We start from the raw sequence: 24,158 nt of genomic DNA on the forward strand, positions 1-24,158 counted from the left end.
AGAAAAGCTTTTAGGCATTGAAAGAGCATCTGACTACCGCACCAGTATTGCCACTTCCCTCAAGAACATAAAGAATTCATATTTATAGTTATGCAACTTTAAAATGTTTGGGATGTGTTCTAATGTAAAACAGAAGAGTGATTGCTTATATATCTTGACAGCTGAAATCCCATGAAAGAAATTATCCCACTCATGATTTAGAGCTGGCTGTAGTGATATTTGCTTTGAAGATTTGGAGACATTATTTAATGGGGTAAAATATAAAATTTTCACTGATCACCAGAGCTTAAAATACATATTTTCGCAGAAAGAATTGAACTTGCGAAAAAGAAGATGGTTGGAACACATTAAAGATTATGATTTAGATATCCAATATTGTCCAGGAAAAGCCAATATTGTGGTTGATGCTTTGAGTTGTAAATATACAGAAATGATGAACTGGATGATTATTCAAGAGATTCAGTTGATCAAAGAAATGGAAAATTTGCAATTGGAAATTAGAGATTTCAAAAATATAGAATATTTGCATCAAATGACAGTAAAGCCCACTTTAATAGAGCGTATCAATGAAGCTCAACAACTCAGTAATGAATATTATAAATCATGGGAGCAAGCCCAATCAGGAAAAAGACCCAATCTCTCTGTTGATGTTGATTGAGTCATTAGACATTTAATACAGTTGTGGGTACCAAGTGATCTGGATTTAAGAAGGAAAATTTTGCAAGAAGTTCATCATTATGGCTACACAATTCATCCAGACAGTACAAAGATGTATAAAGACTTGAAAGTAATATTCTGGTGGCCAGGTATAACGAAAGATGTTGTAGAATATGTAGCTAAGTGTGAAGCATGTCAAATTGTGAAAGCTGAACATCAGCGACCTAGTGGATTATTGCAATCACAGTCTATCCTTGAGTAAAAGCGGAAAGAAATTACAATGGATTTTGTTATGGGATTTCCAAGATCCAAATAAGGACATGATACAACAACAACAACAATAACATCAAGCCTTTGTCCCACTATGTGGGGTTGACTACATAAATCCTTTTTCGTCATTATGTCCAGTTAAAAGTCAAATTCTCATTTAAATCTAATAAAGAATGATCATTTCTAATATTTTATAACCAACTCTTTTTAGTTCTATCTCTACCTTTCTTAGCATAAGTCGAATCTAATACATCAACTTTCCTAACTGGGTCATCGGAAAGCCTCCGTTTAATATGACCAAACCATCTAAGGCGGCTCTCTCTAATCTTATCTTCCACTGGAGCTACTCCAACCTTTTCACATATATGCTCATTTCGTATCCTACCTCTAAGGGTCAACCCACTCATCCACCTAAGCATCCTCATCTCTGGAACACTTAACTTAGTATTATGCTTATCTTTTAATGGCCATCATTCGACACCATAAAGCATTGCAAGTCTCACCACCATCTTATTGAATTTTCCCTTAAGTTCGAGGGGGACTTTTCCATCGCACAAAAAGCCCGATGCATTCCTCCACTTCAACCATCCAACTTAAATTCTACTGATAATATCTCCATCTATTTCACCATCACTTTGTACAATAGAACCAAGATATCTAAAACATGTACTCTTATTAATGACTTGATCGCCCAAAGTCATAATCCCCTCACTAGGTCTATTGCTACTAAAATTACACTCCATATATTCAGTTTTAGATCTACTCAAGCGAAAACCTTTAGACTATAAGATTAACCTCCATAATTCAAGTTTACCTTCAACTCACTCTTTAGTCTTATCAACAAGAAGAATATCATCAGCAAAAAGCATACATCAAGGTACATCCTCTTGCAAATGTCTAGTGAGAACATCCATGAATAAAGAAAAAAGATATGGACTTAAGGCTAATCCTTGATGTAATCCAACAGAAATAGGAAAATACTTAGTCAAACCACCTTGTGTTTGAACACAAATAATAGCTCATGCATACATATCTTTCATGATTTAAATATAAGCATTATTAACTCCTTTCTTTTCAAGAACTCTCCATAACACATCTCTTGAAACTTTATCATATGTTTTCTCTAAATCAATAAATATCATATCTAGATCCTCCTTATTTTCTCTATATTTTTCCATCATACCTCTCAATAAATGTATGGCTTTCATAGTAGACCTACCCGGCATGAATCCAAATTGATTTTGAGAAACATTAGTATCACTTCACAACCTACGCTCCATAACTCGCTCCCATAGTTTTAAAGTATAACGCATTAACTTAATTCCTCTATAATTCACACACTCCTGTGCATCACCTTTATTCTTAAAAATATGAATTAACAAGCTCATTTTCCACTGATCTGACACCTTTTTAGTCTTCAAAATAGTATCAAAAAATTTAGTAAGCCAAGAAACTCTGATGTAGACAAGGGGGGGGGGGTCAACTCATGTCCAAAATAATATGAATTTTGGCTTCACTTGAGTCTACTAGCTCAATCAAAATTGAGCTGGAATTTTAGCTCATTTATGAGCTGGTTTTTAATTCATTAAATGGAACTAAAAGCTAGCTCATTATTAGCTATGATTTTAGCTCATAGTTATCTTTTTATTTAATGTAATTTTATGCTTTTTATGTTTTAGTTATTGTTGTCTCTTGGAATTCCAAACCGGCCTTTGGAATTCCAAGAAATATCTTTTCCCATGAGGTGACTCCTTGGTTTCCTCCATGGCTTATTGTTTTTTGTGCTTTGCCTCTTGGAATTCCGGCTGGCCGCTGGTTTTCCTGTGCCTGGGCTCTTTCCCGAGGTCGTGGCCCCTTGGTTTCGTGCGGCCTCCTTGTTTCCTGCGATGGCTGCTTCGGTTCCTGGTTTGGGTTGATTTCTGTGAGCATGGGGCAGGATTTCTAAGCTTATGGTGCTTTGTTTCTTGTGTTAAAATTAATGTAATGTGTCTCTTTGTATTCCCTTTCATACCTATATATATGGGGGATTGTTTATGTTTGAAATATGAAGTTATGAAAATGTTATTTTTGGATAAGCTATAACCTGCGGGTTTGATTTGGAAATCCTGCGGGCTCTTTCCACCCTTCTTTCTCATCCCCTCCGGAAATCCTGCGAGATCTTTCCAACCTTTCTTCTCGGGCTTCTAACCTCTTTCGTCTCTCCGCAAGTGCCACTCCACCTGTATCTTTCTTCCAAGTGCAGCAACTTTAGGGTGTCTTTAAGATCGAGTCGAGTTTGTGTTTTTTTAATTTCTTTTTATTTCTTTAATTTGAAATGTAAGAGTTTGTTCGTCCTTTTTCATCCCTTTAGTCATTTTCGTCGGTAGAAGTTTAATTTTTCTTTTTTGTGATCAAAAAATATAGGCCCCCTATATTTTTTTATTACATCAAACGCCTTCATCTCCTAAGCATTTCCGCATCTCTATTGGAATATCATCAGGTCAAACAGCATTTCCACACTTCATTTTCTTCAAAGCCTCTCTAACTTCAGTTTTACTTATACGCCGATAAAAATAAAAATCTTTATTTTCATTTAGGGTGATAAAATCACTAAAGTCAATTGTATTTCCACTTTCTTCATAAAAAATTTTAGCAAAATATCTCATCCACCTTTGTTGAATATCATATTCTAAGAAAAGTATTTTTTAATTTTCATCCTTAATACACTTCACTAGAACTAAATCCTTACTACTCCTATCTCTTTGTTTGGCTAATTTATACATATATCTTTTTCATCCTTATAATCTAATCTATTATATAAATCATTAAAAGCAAAGTTATTATATAAATCATTTCCACATCTCTATATGACAAGGATATGATAACATTTGGGTAATTATTGATAGACTAACAAAATTAGCTCGCTTTTTACCTATCAAGCAAACTGATTCAGTAGACAAATTGGCACGCCTGTATGTAAAAGAAATTGTCAGATTGCACGATTTTCCAAAAGTCATTGTTTTAGATAAAGATGGTAGATTTACTTCTAGGCTGTAGAAAGGCATTCGGGAAAGCTTAGGCACAAATCTGCATTTTAATACAGCTTTTCATCCTCAGACTGACGGTCAATCTGAAAGAACAATTAAAGTACTGGAAAAGTTATTGAGATTATGTGTTTTGGATTTCAAAGATAGTTGGGAAGATCACATACTATTAATAGAATTTGCCTACAAACATACAAATGACACCCTATGAAGCCCTTTATTATAAAAAGTGTAGAACTTCCTTAACTTGGGTTGAGATAGGAGAAAGACAATTAATGGGTCCAGGGTTAGTTGATGAAGCAACAAAGAAAATCATATTAATCAGAGACAGATTAAAAGCTGCTCAGGATCGACAACAAAAATATTATAACCCCAAGCACAGAGCTGTATAGTTTGAAGTGGGTGACTTTGTATTCTTAAAAGTTAAGCCTGTGAAAGGTACATCTAGATTTGGACAGGGAGGCAAATTGAATCCTAGGTACATCGGATCTTTTGAAATTATTGAAAAGATTTGAAATGTTTCTTATAGACTTGCTCTTCCAACTGACATGTGTGAGATACATAATGTTTTTTCATGTATCACTGCTAAGGAATGTGTTACAGATATCAATAAGAGAATTTCACATGATAAAATTGAGCTACAAGAGAATTTGACTTACACTAAAGAACCAAAAAGAAAACTAGATTGTGATACTAAACAGCTCAGAAATTGTCAAATTTGTTATGTTAAAGTGAAATGAAAATCCATACCAGAAAAAGAGGCAACATAAGAGAAGAAGAAGATATTAGACTCAAGTTTCCTATATTATTTGAAAACCACTAAGACACTGAATTTCGAGGACAAAATTTACATATGAAGGGGTGGATTATAATACTCAAGTATTCGAAATAAATATAAGTATAAACTTCCTCTAAATATTTATTTATTTTCATTAAATTCTGCTTTAAATCCGAGCATTTTGACATATAGAAGTATACGTAAAGTATGAATTGCATAGCTAATGTATTTAACTGTTAGTAATTAACTGTTTAGGATTATAACAGTTAGGGGCTGTTTGGTTGCCTGAATTAGGAGTGTAAAGTAAAATAATTATATGCATTTACTAATTTTAGTTGTTTGATTAATTTTGAGCAGAACGAAACAACTACCTCTGAAGCAATAGTGGGGTATTAGGGGAAACAGTTTGCGTGACTTTGAAACCCGCTCAAATCGAGCGGGTAAGGAATTCTTTGCGGCTGTTGCGGTGCTCCACTGCACATGGCAAAGAAATCACAGTGGCACTAGTTGGATCCCCTTGGGGTTGGATTCCTCGACGAGCTGAGCGAATATATCTCAGCACCCGTGAGATTCGACGGCCAGGGCGTCATCAGCGAGATGGATCGCCTAGACGATGTGGACTTTCTTGCAGTTACATGGATCTTGTCATCACCTCCCACCTCTGCTTCTGCCTGCAAAAAATCTCGTCCGGCGTCGAGAGAGATGACATCTAAGTCCACCCAGAACGAGACGATCGAAGCCGCAGTGTCAGGGAACTTGTCGGCAATAAGAATCTAGACCAATCGAATATCCCCCATCACTCAACAACTCTTCACGCCACCGCCGCCGCAGCCTCACCACCACCACCACCATTTCCAACTCTTTCAAGCAATAATCACAACTTTTCTCCCTGCCGACATGAAATTTAAACTCTCCGTCGTCGACGACAGCAGCGGCAGCATTCTCCACGGCGAAAATGCCTCAGAGAGCCAATTACGTTCATGGAATAGAGAAGACTGCACCATAAAGGAGCCATTTTGGTAAATACTACCTACCTATCGTTAAAGATCCGAAATTCAAAAGTTCTACTTTTTTCTTATTTTATAATTATAACTCTTTTCAAGCGGCCATTAGATTTAGACTACATTAACAGCAACAACAAGTGGTGCAAAGAGCAGTCAGCCGAGCACCATTTCGCTAAGCGAAGCAGAGGAATTACAGAGGAGTTGGAGAATTCCCATCCAGGAAACAATTACAAACTCTTCAGCGAGCTTGAAGCCATTTACAAACCTGGCGGCAGTAATTCCACCACCACCGAACCAGTCAACATTAACCAAACCACCGGCTCCGGCTCCGCTCTCACAGGCGACGACCATCCTCTCATCGCCCCTATCACCACAGCTGCATTCGCCTCGATTACCGCCTCGAAGACGACAATTCCACTGGCGGCGAAGCTCAGATGAATCTCAAGAAAGCTCAACACCACTCTCGCCGCCGTCGCCGACGGCGACGGCTGAAAGTAAAGTCCATCGCCGCATTCTTTGAAGGACTGTTAAAACAGCTAAGAAGTATACAAGATGATGCACTGGAGAACGATAATCTGGACAATGAGTGATCCAAAGTATGGTCCGTATATAGTGATGAGGAGGGGAATTCCCATGACCAGTGTGTAGTGGAGCGTAGAGAGGGAGAATAGCGTGATGGACCAATCGAGGCAGCCATGAGTAGCGAGCCGAGCCCAAACGGCGAGTGCGGCGAGAACGATCACCTTTTGAAGAGTATCGGCGGCGACGAATCGGAAGTTCATGGCGTAGGGGTCTTTGGTGGAGATGAAGTGGAAGGAGAGGAGTGGAACTGCGAAGATGGCTACAAAGAGGTTGATGCCGGAGCACTGCTCCGGCGAAAAGATCCGCCACCACCGGACAGAGCCGTAAGTGAGGATCATTGCGACGTAGAGTGGCACTATGGCTGTGAGGACGGAGTAAAGGTCTGTCAGGGTGATCATTTTGCCTGTGTTATAATGACAAAAAAAAATACACTAGTTATAATTAAAAAAAATCACAAATGCACTGATTTTATTTTACTTTGGATATATCTAATCAAATAAGGGAAATAGTTCTCCTGTGTTTACTTTGCAGACAACCAAACAACCTCAAAATATTTGAAATACACTACATTTACTTTACACTGCATTTACTTTACACTGCGTTACTTTACAGGCAACCAAACAGCCCCTTAATGTAAATCTAAGTATTAGGTTTATGCACAATTAATGCATTTCAGATTTTATTTCTCAAATTCCACTTAAGCTAGCATGCATTGGTTGATCTTTCCCTTAATTCATCTAGGAGTTAGCAATAGAGCAAGAACTTAGTGGAATTTAGAATATGTATATTATAATGTATAGTGGAATCATGGGGCTGAATCATGTGGCTGAGAATAAAGCTGAGTGGAAAGATAGTGGAATGGGTAGTATATTAATTAATCAAATAACTAAAAGCCTTTCCATTTACTCATTTCATTCTCCACTAGCTGGAATTCCTAATGAAGTATCTTGCAAGCAAGGAGACGGAGGTGGGTCTGCCGTATGTGGGTGCTGTAGCTACTAGGATGGGAATTGAATTCAGATTTAAGGAGGAAATCATGTAAGGGTTGCTGCAGAAAATTTCAAAAATCAGGTGAGAGCTGTTGTGGGTTACTTACATCAGTATTTTCTAAGATAAGGTTTGCTAATACTAGTTTTTGGAAGTCATAAGAGATTTTTTTTAATGTCAAGTTGCTGAAATCAGGCTGCAGAAATCAGTGGTTGTTGGTTGAAACTAGTAAGGAAAAGAGAAAGAAAAGGAAAGAAGTAGGGACGAAATTTTGAAGGAAAGAAAAGAATTTGAGTTGAATGAGGAGAAATGTGGTAGAGATGGTGTACAAGAGGAAAAGAAAGCCGACTCTAGGAGAATGCATTCCTAGCGAGGTGAGATACCCAATCGGTTCAAAATTTATATATTTGTGAATTAATATTTGTTATATTTATGATAACATGCCTTTCATGTAATATCATGTATGCCCATCTATTTCAATATGTTTGTTATAGTTGATTCTAGTGATATAGATCATTGATTCAATAGATGATTCTACAAAAAAAGCAAGTGATTTAAGTCATATATAGGGGATAAGCCCGCACAAGTAAAGGCAAAAGACCTAACGATGTAAGCCTATACTCTCCATTCTAAAAGTTAGGAATATGGACCCAACCTTGATTGAGAGAGCAACTTCAATTCTAAAAGTGGAGAATATAGAGTCAACCTTAAATTTGAAAGCTGAAAGAGTGCAAAAGCTTATAGCTATCATATAATTTATTTCAAAATGTAGAAGAGATACTAAGATGGTAAGTAATGTCATGTATTTCTTATGATAAGTATAAAATTTTAATCTATTTTATCCATGTTAACATTAATGTTCTGAAATTCTTAATGGTTAAAAATTATTATTATTATTTATAATGCATTATTTATGTATTTCATTGAGACATAGCTCATTAGTAGTGGTTGTACTGTAGAAAAGAGAAAAGTGTGTACACGGCGTACCTATCTCGCCGCAAGCGCCGCACCGGATTCCCTCCCACCACGCTAGAGAAAAGTGTGTATAAGTGATTTTTAAATTTTTTTTTTTTTAGTTTTAGAGGTATTTATATCTTAGTGTAAGAGTTAACTGTGGCGATGTGATGTTAACAGAGGGATCGATCAAAAAACACAGATTTTCTCTTTTTATTTGAATTCATTTCTCTTCTTTTTTTGTTTAATTTCTTCTTCTTTTTTTTCTTTTTTCTTTTTTCTTTCTTCTTTTTTATTAATAATAATAATACTAATTGCTAATACTATAAATAACATTACTTATACTATTAATAATATTAAGATAGGAAAAATAATAGTTCAAACTCTCTGTTACAGTGAGAGTGATGTTGTTAAGTGGTTTTGAGAGAGGGAGTTTGTAGGAGTTTGAGAGCTCACTGTGTGCACGTAAAGTGGAGTTGGGAAAGAGTGGAATAGAGATAGAGTAGTGGAAGTCTGGGGGCTGTTTGTGTTCGATTGAGGTTAGATAGGGTTGGATTCAGAGTAACTGTCGAGAAGGAATCGGGCTATCGATGATCAATAAAGGCTAGGTTGTAAGTCGTAAGTTGCTTGGGTACGGGTGAGGATGAGAATATGGAGTTCATGTGCGGTCGGCAAGCTTAGAGGTTCGATCGCCTAGGGTCGAGATCGACACTAAGAGTCAATGGGAGCAAGATTGGCGCGAGTTTCATCTTGCTTGCGGCTAAGACGACTGGATCGAATGAAATAGGTTTGACTAGACGAGCAATGACTTCCGTCTATGAGGAAAATCGGAAGAAGGTCCTCGATCCAGCTAAGTCATGGGTTAAGATCCGATTGGGTTAGAGGATCGAAGCGAAGGTTTAAAATTGCACAATTGGGTATTGAGGGATTTTTCTTTCATGAGGCGAGGCCGAAGCCTCAAGGCATTTGACGCGTAAGCCTCAAAATATTTGAGGCGTAAGCCTCCAAATCTGAAAATTGCGTAATGTGAAAATAAAGGTTAAAAATATTTTTGTATAAACCCAAATAATATGTTAAATAACAACATATTAATTTTCTATTGAACTATAAAATAACAAATTGACATTCATATGAAATAAAAAATCGCACATAATGTAAAGAGGTGAGTAATAAATTGTTTGAAATAGAATTGAAATCCAACTATTAAAAGAGAAAAATAACATGAAATATAGAAATTTCATAAAGAATCCTATAACATAAACTGCAACTCCAAATTCCTTCTTTCTCAGCTCGCTACTCATCCATATTTAATTGTTAAAAAAAGCTGACATAATTGACAAGAACAGAAATCATTTATATTGTCATGACTGACGGAATCTTTATTTGAGTCGTTGACATAACAAATTTGTCTCTTCCCGACCTCATCCTATGGAGTTCAATACCTTTAAATTGTTTCTTCTTTATTTATTTCAATCATCTATCTCTTTCATAATATTTTTCATCAACATAAAGATGAGAATAATACTCTAAAATTTTTTGAGGAAGTTGTGGTGGTGTGCGGCTTTCAAGTGATTCCCGATGGTGACTATGGCAAAGGCGGTAGTTTGGAGGTCGAGGCAGTTAAGAGGAAGTAACTTCTGCATTGGGGTACACGAAGACATGAGTTGTTCGCGTCTTTAGTTTAGGATTTATGTAAATTTTAATAAAAATATATATATAAATCAGGTGAAGCATAAGCCTCATGCTAGTAAGGTGAGGCACACCTCAACCAAGCTTAGGCACAAGCATCATAAAAAAGCTCGAGGCATTAGGGGGCTCCATGTGCCAGCCCTCAATGGAAAACACTTTCCAATTCACCACCATCCTCCTGAATCTCCTTTCCTCGTGCTTTCACTAATAAAATTATCGATTGAGAGAGTAACCATGAATTGAAAAGCTGAAAGAGAACAAAGGCTTATAGTTATCATATGATTTGTTCAAAATGTAGAAGAGATACTAAGATGGAAAGTAATGTCATATATTTCTTACGATTAGTATAAAATTTTAATCTATTTTATCTATGTTAACATTAATGTTCTGAAATTCGTAATGCTTAAAAATTATTATTATTATTTCTTATGCATTGTTTGTGTATTTCATTGAGTCATAGCTCATTAGCAGTGGTTGTACTACAGAAAAGGGAAAGCAGCCCGTAGGGCATTTAAAAGGTGACTGTTCTTTTTTTTGTGTACATATGTTTTGGGTGTACAAAAAATCTAAAAAGAGATCTGAACGATAGCTGTGCAGACTTTTGTGTATGTAAGTAAAATTTAAAAGTTATAGTAGAGCTCTGTATTTACTTTGATTATATTTGATGTTACTTGAGGTACATTACATGCTTCCTATTACTAAAAGTGTGGAGTTTAATAAGCTGAAATATTAGGAGAATCTAAATAGATTTATTTCCTTATCTATTATACTCTAGATTGACCGTAAGGGGTGGCCAAACTGGGGTGTGACAGATGTCGATTGAAGGGACGTAGTATTCATTACAATTTGCATTGTATGTGTTTGTAAGGAGTTTTATTGTTTGTGAGCAAATGGATATGTTTAATTACATAGAGGCTGTTGTATTCATTGCGCATCCCCTATTTATACTCATAGGGCATAGGGAATCCGTCGCATTCATCGCACGTCAATCACTATAGCTTGCAGGTGAATTAACACGTCAACCCTATTTGCTTGTAGGAGTTTAATGCATTTATTTGCAAGTAGATTGAGAATGCAATTGTATTATTTATAGTCCTCTATCCTCCCGTTATCGCCCATAAGAGAGGTTGTGTGCTCATTACAAATCTCCCTCCTCACAAAAATGAACTATTGTGTTTATGTAAGCATTATGATCGTGTCCAAAATTATATGCGGGTGTTAGTTGTATGTTTTTACTATTCTTTACATGCCACGAGCCCTTGTTTGTTCATTTATATTCATTTTAATGATCAAGATCTTTAATTAGCATTATTACTTCAATTTGATTGTGCATTTATTAATTTAAATTCTAGTTCCATGTAATTCTATTCAAATTCTGTTCCCTGTTAATTATCTAAGTCAAGCCCCCTATCATTTGAAATTTCGACAGTATTCCAACGTCTCTCCTGTTTAGAAAAAATTTTGAGAGTTGGGCCTTCCCACCACGCTAGAGAAAAAATTTATGGTAGGTGTCGGGGGACACCATGGCCATCATCTTCAATCCTACCACACTAGAGAAAGGCGTACATGGGTCTTTTGATGTATTTGTTTAAAATATATAGTTCTTTCCCCAAACGCATGACGGCACATACATGATTACTTAAGTTTGTCTCGCCACGCCAGAGAAAAGCGTCTGCACGGCCTACCTACCTCGCCGCAAGCGCCGCACCGGGTTCCCTCCCACCACGCTAGAGAAAAGCATGTATAGAGTGATTTTCTTGTGCTGTGTGAGTGCCCAAAACGATATTTGAATTTTTTTTAGTTTTAGAGGTATTTATATCTTGAGCTTCTGTGCTCATTTGATATGCAATCCTTGTTGAAAGCAGTTGACCACTTTCTCTTTATCTTATAAAGATCCTGCAAACATTCATGGTTACGAAGATTCCCTTCCTTGATCATTTCATCCCATGCTTCCTCAAACACTTCCTCAGAATCACACCACCTCATACACTTATGGAAGAGTCCTCTAACTTTATTATTGCTATTGTAGATGGAAACTTTTGATGGAACCTTTTTAAATATGTGTCATTGGCATAATCTATGACGAGTGTGAGGTAATGCAACTTCTATGGCTTTGGCCATAGCTTGGTCCTGATCAGTGAATATTATTGTTGGATATTTATTACTCATTATTCGTACAAAAATTTTAAACAACTATGTAAAACTTTCAATTGTTTCTTCTGACAAAAAAGCAATCCCAAACAAAATATTCTGCCAATGATTGTTAACACCAACAAATGGCGCACAAACAAAATTAGACTTGTTCAGCCTGTAACTGGTATAAAAAATCAACACATCTCCAAAACATTCATAATCTATCCTGCTTCTGCCATCAACATAGAAAAAATTTAACAATCTATCCTAATCATCATATTGAACATCCCATGTGAACATGTGGTCCTCAACTAGTCGATCTTTAAATAATTGAATCAAAGAATTAGTGTCATCAATTTCAATCCTTGCTCTTTTCTCCTTCTGAGTAAAATTGTAGGCATCCCTCTTAGAGAATCCGATATTCTCACATTCACCAACTTTCTCTGCAAGGTAGGCATATGCATCAACGGTTCTAATCCCTGCATCTATCATCGATTTTAGGACGGAAGCTTTTTCCTCAACAACATTCCTACATGATCTCAAAAGGTGTCGGTCGGCTGGGCTAGATAATTTATGGTTGTAGGATTCAAAAAATCTTTTGACATGCCAGTAACCATCTTCATCTGTGACAAACCTCACCATAGCTGGGCAACCAGTTCTGACATCTGGTCTAGTGAATCTCTTTCTTGAATTAAGATCATAACTTTTCTTGAAACCAGCTTTTGAACAAACAAAGTCCTTCGATTTTATCTTCCTAGAATTTGGCCAAAAACTGTGATGATCCTTTCGGACGCTAAAGCCATTATCGTGAGCATAAGTGCAAAAACATTCATATGCTTCTGTCTCATCTTTATAAATAGCCTGAAATGTTAAAACACAAGTAAAGCGCAAGTTAAGCGCACGTAAAGCGCAAGTAAATATCAAACAAGTTCTGTTTTTTTTTTATCATCTTCATCCTAAAAACAATAATGAAAGCTAAGCAACAACATTAGAGTTTTTTTTACTTTTCGGACAAAAAAAATTTATTCTGCCTAAAAATCGCAAAATCTAAGATCCTAGAACTCTAATGAGCTGAAACCTACGCCCTTTTTCTGCGGCGATGAGATTAAAACTGACTCTTTACAACTTTCTAACTCGTTTATCCAAGAAACTTACCGATATGTCGAAACCAGAGGAATTTCCAGCTAAGTTAGGTTCTGATTCCGATTCATGAACCAGCCCTTCCGATTCATGCATCCTTTCCGATTCATGCACTCCCTCTTCCATGCCCTCTTCCACCTCCCTCTTCGCTGAGCAGTCCATTTCTTCTCTGCAATTTTCTGGCTCGTTTTTTCTTCTACAGGAGTAGCTATTTACGTGTTTCGCGGGTTTCAAATTGCAAAAAAAAGGCGGCAAATGCTTAAAAGTTCAATAAAGGTTATCGGGTCGGGTCGCTAAGGCTGACAAGACATAAAGCAAAGATATTAAATTAAAAAAATGCCTGACAAATGTCGTCTTTCTATTGGTGACCGAACGCAGAGATGGGTTCGGTCACCTGACCCAATAATTTGCCGATACCATTATACAAAAAAGAAGGAAAAGCAACAACAAATTTTCAGTAAATGATCTACTATATGAATTAAAAGACCTCAAGTACATACCCGTCAGCCCAATTTATAATAATAGGCTTTGTTTCAAATGACAGACTAAGATACATTGCAAAATATCAAAGTAATAACAAATGAAAAAAGACATAATAATCAAACCAAAAAAAAAACATAAGAAATTATGCATAAATTAAACATGGCACACCAACTAGACACTGCAATCATGAGATAAGACTGATAATAATTTGATGTTCTAAAAATTTTTGTTGATGGTCTGCCATCCCTTTTCCCATCTTCATAACTGCATATTCAATGTCCATCTTCAAACCTACCAGTCTTCTCTTTATTGGATAAATAATGAAATATTCCTTAGCTAACATAATGATCGAACATGTTCCGTAACCTGCTTCTTCTTGCACTTAATTTATATTCCATAGCAAAGCAGAACTTACATGTGCAATCATCAAAACCGTACCATTTCGACTTCTAGAATCCTATAATTTGCTGCCTTTAAACAATCATCACTTATAAGAATGGATATAATAAAACTCAGATTTATTATTTTCTTATATAAAAAATAAATCGTTTAAATTACAAAAATTGTAAAGTTATTCCAAGTGAATTTTTATGCACCCAACATCATTTATTAGTTTTGAACTTTAAGTTGAAAGGACAGAGCATAAAAAATAAAGTAAATTGTTGTTTAAGGATTAGATTGGAGCATTTAAAGAATATCAATAAAAATATTTTAGAAAGTAAGATTCTAGATCTTAAGATTTTTACTGTGCATGCATAGGATCAGTATTATGTGGGAAAAAAGTAGCTAGTGATATTAAGAATGTTACAAAAGATGTATTTTAAGTATTAAAAGAAAAGGTACAAATAGTTAAACTAGTTTGTGGTAGAATCAAAGAAAAATTAAAAAATTAAAAAATTTGTAGTTAAGGATTTAGTTCAAATGAAGTGTAAAAATAATGAAGATCAAAAAGTGCTTTTATTAGAAGAGGATATTCAACAAAGGTGGATGAGATATTTCGCTAAACTTTTAAATGAAGATTATGAGCATGTGATTGACTTTAGTGACCTTAGCAGCTAAATGAAAATAAAGATTTTCGTTTTTATCGGCATATTAATAAAATCAAAGTTAAAGAGGCTTTAAAGAAAATGAAGTGTGGAAAAGCTGTTGCACCTGATGATATTCCAATAGAGGTGTGGAAATGCTTAGGAGATGAGGGAATTTCTTGGCTTACTAAACTTTTTAATATTAATTTGAAGAATAAAAGGATGCCAGATGAGTGAAAAATAAGTGTGTTATTCCTATTTTTTAGAATAAAGGTGATGCACAAAATTGTGCGAATTATAAAGGAATTAAGTTAATGTGTCATACTTTAAAGCTATGGGAGAGGGTTATGGAGCATAGATTGCAATATGACACTAATGTTTCTCAAAATAAATTTAGATTCATGCTAGTTAGATCTACTATTGAAGTTATACATTTATTAAGAGGTTTGATGGAGAAGTATAGAGAGAATAAGGAGGATCTACATATGATTTTTATTGATTTAAAGAAAGCATATGATAAAGTTCCAAGAGAACTGCTATGGAGAGTTCTACATAAGAAAGGGGTTAATAATGCTTATATTCAAGTCATTAAACATATGTATATAGTTGACGTACTTGTGTTCAAACACAAGGTGGTTTGACCAAGTATTTTTCAAATTCAGTTGGACTACATCAAGGATCATCCCTAAGCCCGTATCTTTTTTCTTTAGTCATGGATGTTCTCATTAGACATTTGCAAGAGTTTGTACCATGGTTTATGCTTTTTGCTGATAATATTCTTCTTGTTAATAAGACTAGAGAGGGAGTTAAAGGTAAACTTGAATTATGGAGGTCAACCACGGAGTCTAAAGGCTTTTGTTTGAGTAGATCTAAAATTTAATATATAGAGTGTAATTTTAATAATAATATATCAAGTGGGAAGATTGTGACTTCGGGAAAATAAATCATTAATAAGAGCACATGTTTTAGATATCTTGGGTTTATTATCAAGAGTGATGGTGAAATCGATGAGGATATTAATAGTAAAATTCAAGTTGGATGGTTGAAGGGGAGGAATGCATCGGGCTTGCTGTGCGATAGAAAAGTCCCTCTCAAACTTAGGGGGAAATTATATAAGATGGTAGTGAGACCTGCAATGCTTTATGTTGCAAACTGTTGGCCATTAAAAGAGAAGCATACTATTAAGTTAAGTGTTGCAGAGATGAGGATGCTTAAGTGGATGAGTGGCTTTACTCTTAAAGGTAGAATTCGAAATGAGCATATACGTGAAAAGGTTCGAGTGGCTCCAGTGGAAGATAAGATTAGAGTCTCCTTAGATGATTTAGTCACATAAAACGATGGGCTTCTGATAACTCGTTTAGGAAAGTAGATGTATAAGATTTGACTTATGTTAAGAAAGAAAGAGGTAAACATAAAAAGACTGGGTTAGAAAATATTAGAAATGATATTTTTTTATTAGATTTAGACAAGAATTTGACTCTTAACATGACACAATGGAGAAAAAGGATTCATGTAGCCAACCCCACATAGTGGGATAAAGGGTTGTTGTTGCTGTTGTGTATTTACTATTTTATAGCAAATAAATCTGTTAAGCATAAAATATAAAAGTAACATAAATTCGCAAATAAGACTGAGCTAGGAGGTCAATCAATGCAACTTAAAGCAGGCCATTTAAGAAAAATCATTAAACTGAGTGCGCAAACAAGAAGGAAAACTTAGAAGGTGCATCCTTAATAAAATCTTTTCAAGTTATATATATATATTGTTGACCTGCCGCCGTATAAAACAAAAAAAAAAAAGTATATATATATATATATATATATATGTATGTATGTATGTGTATGTGTGTTTCTGTATGTGCGCGCGCGCATATATGTATGACTTTTAAAGATGTAAACCACTATTTAGAGATCTTAAAATGGTTGTTGGGTTGATTAGAAAAGAGGGAACAATAGGCTGTATGTTAATAATCTAAGTGATTTATTTGTGGAAGTCTTATACATGAGATTATGCCTATTTTTTCAGAAATGGAACAATGATAAGTTGACATGGAGTGAATGAGCCAACCACTTGATGTCGCTAAGGTGCAAAATTAAAATTCTCTTCCGGAGTAATGTTTCCTTAGTCTAGACCTATTACCTATGTATTCCGCTAGTTCATAAAGGTTTTTCTGATAAAATTTTCTTCATGCAATATGCTATAATTCCACTTGAATTCTTTAATATTCTTCATATTGTTATGAATCATACATGCAATGTTACATTTCTTTAGGATTCTATAAATGACATGATCATTTTGTAGTTTAAAGTTTATATTTACGGTTCCTAGGTCACGATATTACTATCTATGTAAAATGTAATTTGATCTACAGTAGACGCTAATGATTCTATATGTTATATTCTTTTTATAAATACAATTCCATATGCTCAGCCACTGTTATGATTATGATCTCATACAACATACTGTTATATTTATTACGATTCATATGCCATGCTTTTGTTTAGAAAGGGAAATTCAATATTGTATCAATTTCTCTGATGGATAAAGCTAGTGCAAGTAATGTGCATGCAAACGAAGCTATGCATATGACTTTTTGCATCTGCATGATGACTAGCGACAGCATGTTGTCATAACTGCATGCATTTGTGGCTTTTAAGGAATAGCAATCTTAAGATATTATCTCTTATGCTCTATTCTTTCCTTAAGCAGATTAGGCATTTTTTACAAAATTCTTTTTATCTTAAAAAGCATCAAATTTTATACACTTATATTTCTTACGCATGCAATTTTTAATGCGTAAAAAATAATATCTAAAACTAACAAGCCTCAAATTCTTAAAAATGCAAATTGTTTCAACATTTGCAAGGATTCCCTAGTTTTGCCGTAAAGAATTAACACAAAAAATAAAATATGTTACATAAAATTTTGTTTACACCAAGGTAATGTTTTATTTTTAATATTCTTTTTATTTTTTGGAACACTCACTCACCAAAAGTTATAGCTCCATGCAATTTAAAATTTTACTTATTTAGTGGTCTTATATCTAGAAATCCTAAAATCTTTTATATAATATACAAAAATTTAGGGTTGCAAATGAACCGAGCGTTCGACGAGCAACTCGTGGTTCGGCTCGATAAGGGCTCGTTCATATTCATTTGATAAGATAAACAAACGAGTTTGAACACTCTTGATAAATACTCGATAGCTAAATGAACGAGCTTGAACAGCGTATTGTTCAGTTCATTTATGTTCATGAACAGTCTCGCTTAGAAGCTCGTGAACAAGCTCGATTAGAGCTCGACTAAGAAGCTCAATTAGATCTCAATTAGAATTTTAAAAATAAATACTATTAAATATACTCATTTAATAATTTATATTTACTCATTTAATTTTTTAAACTTTAACCATTTTCATTAGACATATTTTTAATATATATTTTTACTAATCTAACTAATTAGAAATATTTTTATTTAAATCACCTATTAAAATTTTATTAAATATAAAAATTTTATTAAACTCCCGCCTCAAGTCCCAATTCCCGCTGAGAACAAAAAAAAATTGTTTTTAAATTCCCGTTGGACTCGCCCGCTCTTTCTCCTCTGTGGCATCAACAAACTAAAAAAAATGATGTGAGCGTTTAGTCCCACACCGGCTGGAATGAAATACTTTTGCTATATAAAAACAAAGACATCTAAACGCAAATTGCAGAATTGCGAGAAGCTGGCGGGTTGGGCGGGTTTTCCTTGTCGGGACGGTGTGTTGCTTGGTTTGTTTTTAATTAAAAAAAAATTGTAAATTATCGTTGTCTCGTTATAAACGAGTCGCTCGATAAGAGGCTCACGAAGCATGAGATTAAATAAGCTCAAATTTGAACACGAGTCGAGCTCAAACGTGGTCATTTTAAATGAGCCCGAGCTCGAACACCTATCCAAAAATCTCGATGAGCTTCGAGCCGAGCTTGAACATGGTTTTGACAAACGAGCTTGAACTCGAACAGACTGAAGCTCGGCTCGGCTCGGTTCATTTGCAACCCTACAAAAATTGCATCATTCTAGTTGCATTAGCAAAACATAACTTTAAACCATCATCCATCAAATGGCAGTTGAAGCACGAAGCTACATTTATATTAATAGCTTATTGTACCTCTTAAAGTATTTTCAGTCGAGCAACAAATTGTTTTCTTCATTTGTTCATAAAAAGCTTACGAAACAGAGCCAAAGGTAAGCAGATTTATGTTTCTGGAAAAAATCACTAGACAACGGTTTTTAATGGTTGAAAATTGAAATATGCACTAATTCATACCTGTGGTATGTGTGTATTGTTCTACCCTTAAATGCAGCTATAGTGTGTTCCACACATCCGGATTCATTTAAAGTGTCTGTGTGGATGTTGACCTGGTTAATTAAAGCCAAGCCACAAATAAACAGAGCTAGTCCGTTGGAATGATTATCAGCCAAAAAAAAATTATCTAAATTACCTGGACATCAAAAAGTTCAGCAACTGCTAAGCAATTGTCAATTACTGCAGGGGTGCTTCCCCAATCTTCATGCAGCTTTAGACCCATAGCTCCAGCCTTGATGATTTCCAATAATCCATCGGGTTTTGAACTGTTACCCTGCATGATCAATGAAAATAAATGCAAGCAGAAAGGAAAGAGGAAATGGATGCATTCCGATCATCTGAATTAATTTTATAAACAATAACATGAAATGTATTAAACTATGCTGATGCAATTACTTTATCAACACTAATAACGAATAATGCAACAAAATAAATAAATTATAAGTATGAAATCAGGTTTCATAGAAAACCATTTACTTGGGGGTTAACCCAAAGCAACACTACTAGTATCAAGCTATAACATCCGTCTCCAAAAGATTTATTCAACTTAAGAGAATAGAGAGAGGCTGGCTTTGTTGACCTCTATAGATCTACCATAGTCAATGCAAGCAGAAGAGATGATGATAGATTATTGTTGGTAAACAATACATCATCGATAACGAAGATCAGAGTGTCTCGATCATAATGCAATGATTTAAACTTCGTCCGATTACCAAATGGATCATATCGATGCATTCAGGACATCCAATATACCAACAAGAAGTTGTTCGTATGTGCCAATGTGTTAGTGGATGCGATGCTAGCAAAAACTATCCAAATAGCTTCCACTTGTTAAACAGGCTTCATCGATGAGTTTAGAGCATCGAATTTAACCAAAGAGGGATCCCTCACAATCAAATTGAACGAAAGCGATCAAAATTGATGGACTACGGACATACGTGATGCTGCCCAAATGTCGTTTGTTTGCAAAATGAATATCTTCGTCATGTTCAGAATGTCGAACATACTAGAAAATGACTATATCGCATGGATCCTTGCACAAGCAAAAATGTAAAATTTGATTCGTATGAGGCGTTGACAACACACAAATTAAGTATAAAAAAATGATAAATAAATAATAGTAATAAAGAATAATAAATAGATATAAATAATAAAATATAATATAATATTAAAATTTACTTTATCTTTTTAATTTAAATATAAACCTAAATTCTGCACATATATTTTTATGTTATATTAATATGTAATTATCTATATTTTCATGATATATTTATGTAACCTTATAATTATTAAAATATTATAATTTTGTTTTATATAATCATTACATATAAAATTCTGTGACCTTTTTATTCTAAATTTTGCTAATATATAAGTACTAAGTCTTTATTCATTATCTTTAAAATAAGGGTAAGTGTATAATTTTAAATGAATATAATGATTCAAATTCTGACATGTGTATGCTCTCAAATAAACGTGTCTCTTGCCCTTGCTTTGCACCGCCTCTGTATGGCTAAGGGATAATCATAACAATAAAAAAAATAATGAGCTCATTCCTTCCACAAAGATTGATTTTCTCTGTCGCATACAAGTCATTCTGTATACTTACGCGTCCTGATGCATGTTCTCAACCGCCTTATTCTGCTAAATAATAAAATCAAGAATAATACAACCCAAGTCTCTATCTCATTCTCTAGTTCACGCATCTATCCATCACTTCGCTCCTGTTCACAAGCTTTTTCAAGTCTCAGCTTCTCCTCCAACAGCAGCTCGAGCTCCACCTTGCCAAACCTTCCCCCTCTTCTACTTCTCTACATGCCTACTATTCTATGCTTTATCCCTCCAATCATTACATACAAACAGCCGATTCATATAGCAGCTCTTACTCCCTTCCATTCGTTCTCACATCTATACAGCCCTCAACCTCTCATTAACTCCACCAGTCATCAATCCACAAGCCCACTCCACTAGATCTTCATATTTACAACTCCTCCAATCCCAACTTCACCACTTGTCTGTTCATATAAAAGCCACCAAACTCTCTTAACCTTCCTCTCTCTATTTATATATATATATATAAAACAAAAAAAAAATCAGAAAATAAAAGTAATAAAACTTTCCAGCCTCGCCGCAAATCTCTGTCATCGTCGTCTTACTTGCTTTTCATCATCTTACTTGCTTGTCAGGATATATTATTCGTCAAACTTAAAGCTCAAATCACGTCTTCGACGTTCGCAACGCACCGGACAACCGCCTATACACGTGTTTATTGCGCGTTGTGGGATGGAAGCCCGGTGCGACGCTTACGGCGAAGCGGGGTTACTTATAAGTACCCGTACGAGGAGAAATAATTGTGCTTTCAAATAGGTACATTCAAGGACCCCATACACGCCTTTATTACGCATGGTGGGACTGAAGATTACGGCCGCGGTGTCTACGTAAATGGACACCAACTATATATGGATTTATTGCTCGTGGTGGCTAGACCTAGAATTCCTATAGATACCCCCAATGCGGGGGAGACGCCGGAATAATGCCAAAAATTTTACTGAGAAAATTTGAACATAATAATCTGTCAAAATTATTGAATATGAACTTGATTAAAAAAAAAAAGAGATTATGTCAAAAAGAATTAAATAAAAAAAGAAATAAATAATAAAATTACAAGCACGCCAAGGAAGTATTATAAGAAAAAAAATCAATGCAACACTCATCAATTTATAATTTTGCTTAGTAAAAGTATTCTTGCTTTTGGAGTTGTACCTTGGACAAATCAGATGAAGTTTCTTAATCTTTTGTTCCTTATGGAATATATTAAGAACTAGCCAAATTTGATAGTTAATGCAATAAACATAAAACATAGAGATGTGAAAAAGTCCCATGAAATCAAATGAGGTGGAAGTTGATGCATACAAAAAGTTTGAAAATATCTCACATGATATTATTGTCACGACCCGGCCCGGTAAGCTCGCATAGGCGAGGCGGGAACAGAGGTCAGACAGCATGAAAATAAGCCTTCAAAGCATAACATCAAATCATCTTCAACTATATAATGAAAGAGCCACTAAAGTAAATCCAAGTAAAGCTTTTATTTTTCATTCATCTTTCAAAAGAAACATGTACATAGAGATTTCTTCCAAGAGAAGGGATCCAAACAATCTAACTCTCTCAAAAATTTTACATATACATCCATTTATAATCAAAATAACAAAACTCAAAAGAACCTGCATCCCGTCGTCTCCCTACAACGGTAAGTGCGCGGTGGTTGGTCTGCCATTATTTATTCGCAAGATCTCCTGAAAAATTTTTCACAACATGGTTGAGTTATAACTCAATAGGCAAATGCTTTTTCAATTAAATTTAGAGAGCAAGGCGAGGGATATAACATATATGTCAATGCTTTGTGTAGGAACATTAAACAAATCATAAAAATTAAGTAGCATGCCTCTAGGTCAACCATTAAGCCTCTTTCTTTAGTTGAGCTTGGAACCAATCACTTTACACAATACATAAATTGTTTTCATGACTCATAAGATGTTTTATATGCAAATAATGTAATATATATCTTATAATCACTCATCTCGGAGGTATCTTTTGTACTGATCAGGTACATTTTGTTTGGTCAAACCCTTTACCATTTGGTTCAAAAGAACCCCTTTACCATTTAGCTCAGAAGAGCCCCTTTATCATTTAGCTCAAAGAGCCCCTTTACCAATGATACCTCCACATCAACATGCACATATATTCATTCTTTAATTATTCATAAAAAGATCCTTATTCATGCATATGGTCAATTGTCTCCTAATGTGCTACATGATTTCATGATAACATGAGGAAAGAAAAGAGCTAAGTACATTATTTATTCATCACCTTACAAAGAAACAAGTGCATTATATACCATCACATAAGAGATGTACTTGCAATGTAAGATGATACATGAGTAAGAACATATGTATGATATTAAGCATAAGCTCAATTGTCTCTAAACCATTTTCAAATGAGTAAACCAACTATAAAATCCATGACTGTCTTCCCACTTCCATTCCGGTATAAGTAAAAGCTGCAATAAACCTCCTGGCTTTTGATGTTCTACCTTAACCATTTGGCAAACTGTACACTTAGCCACCATTTCTGCTACACTTCTCTTCATCCCTGGCTACCAAAAATATTCCTTCAAATCTTGGTACATCTTATTACTACCTGGGTGAATGGTATAACTTGAATAGTGAGCTTCTTGAAGAATGTCCTTCCTTAAGTCTCCAACATCAGAGATGCAAATTCTACCTCTATATCGTAGTAGTTCATCCTCATCAAGCTCAAACTCCTCCATGTGACCTACCTTCACCATATTCAAGATTTTCTCAAATTCTGTATCTTGTGACAAAGCTTCCCTTATCCTATCTTTCAATGTGGACTGGAGCAGTCATTAAACACTGTTTCAACCTTTGAAAAGCTTCTTCACATTTATCAGTCCATACAAACTTCACTGCCTTTTGGGTCAATCTAGATAATGGCATAGCTACTCGAGAAAACCCCTCAACAAATCTTTTGTAGTAACCAGCTAAATCCAAAAAGCTCCTGATCTCCGTCACGGTAGCTTGTCGAGGCCAATCTGCTATAGCTTGTACTTTGTGATGATCCACAGAAATCTCTCTAATACTGATCACATGTCCTAAAAAGTTCACTCTTCATCCAAAATTCACATTTGGAGAACTTAGCATACAATTCATTTCCTTTCAATGCATTTAACACCATCCTCAAGTGATTTGCATGTATCTCTTTATTTGGGGAATACAACAATATATCATCTATGAAGACTATCATAAATAGATCCATAAATGGCTTAAAGATTCTGTTCATGAGGTCTATAAACACAGCAGGGGCATTTGTAAGTCCAAATGGCATCACCACAAATTTATAATGCCCATATCTAGTGTTGAATGTTGTCTTTGCTATGTCCTCTTCTCTAATCTTAAGCTGATAGTATCCTGATCTCAAGTCTATCTTGGAAAACACAGAGGCACCCTCCAACTGATCAAACAAATCATCAATTGTCGGAAGAGTGTATTTATTCTTTATAGTCAGCTTGTTCAAT

At 35.0% G+C, this 24,158-nt stretch overlaps 2 protein-coding genes across 2 annotated transcripts; both read right to left on the bottom strand.

Annotated features, from left to right (window-relative positions):
- Positions 1-5,334: 5,334 nt before the first annotated feature.
- On the bottom strand, positions 5,335-14,140 carry LOC110100014 (auxin efflux carrier component 4-like). Its single transcript, XM_028699699.1, is given in 1 exon segment — positions 5,335-14,140. A coding segment is annotated over 1 exon segment (723 nt). The 5' UTR covers positions 6,713-14,140; the 3' UTR covers positions 5,335-5,989.
- LOC110100015 (protein FAR1-RELATED SEQUENCE 6-like) lies at positions 12,345-13,379 on the bottom strand. Its single transcript, XM_020827367.1, has 2 exons — positions 13,233-13,379; positions 12,345-12,938 (listed from the first exon to the last, which is right to left on the bottom strand). The coding sequence occupies exons 1-2, from the start codon at positions 13,377-13,379 to the stop codon at positions 12,345-12,347; spliced, it is 741 nt and encodes a 246-aa protein (XP_020683026.1).
- Positions 14,141-24,158: the final 10,018 nt, after the last annotated feature.

Source organism: Dendrobium catenatum, unplaced genomic scaffold (assembly GCF_001605985.2).
Source record: "Dendrobium catenatum unplaced genomic scaffold, ASM160598v2 fragScaff_scaffold_1369, whole genome shotgun sequence".
NCBI lineage: Eukaryota > Viridiplantae > Streptophyta > Magnoliopsida > Asparagales > Orchidaceae > Dendrobium > Dendrobium catenatum.

Bases quoted from the DNA above. Each gene is read 5' to 3' on its own strand.
- LOC110100015 (XM_020827367.1), bottom strand. From the start codon at position 13,379: ATGGACTGCTCAGCGAAGAGGGAGGTGGAAGAGGGCATGGAAGAGGGA. The intron at 12,939-13,232 runs GTAAGTTTCTTG...TTAACATTTCAG, and splicing joins CCTCTGGTTTCGACATATCG to GCTATTTATAAAGATGAGAC.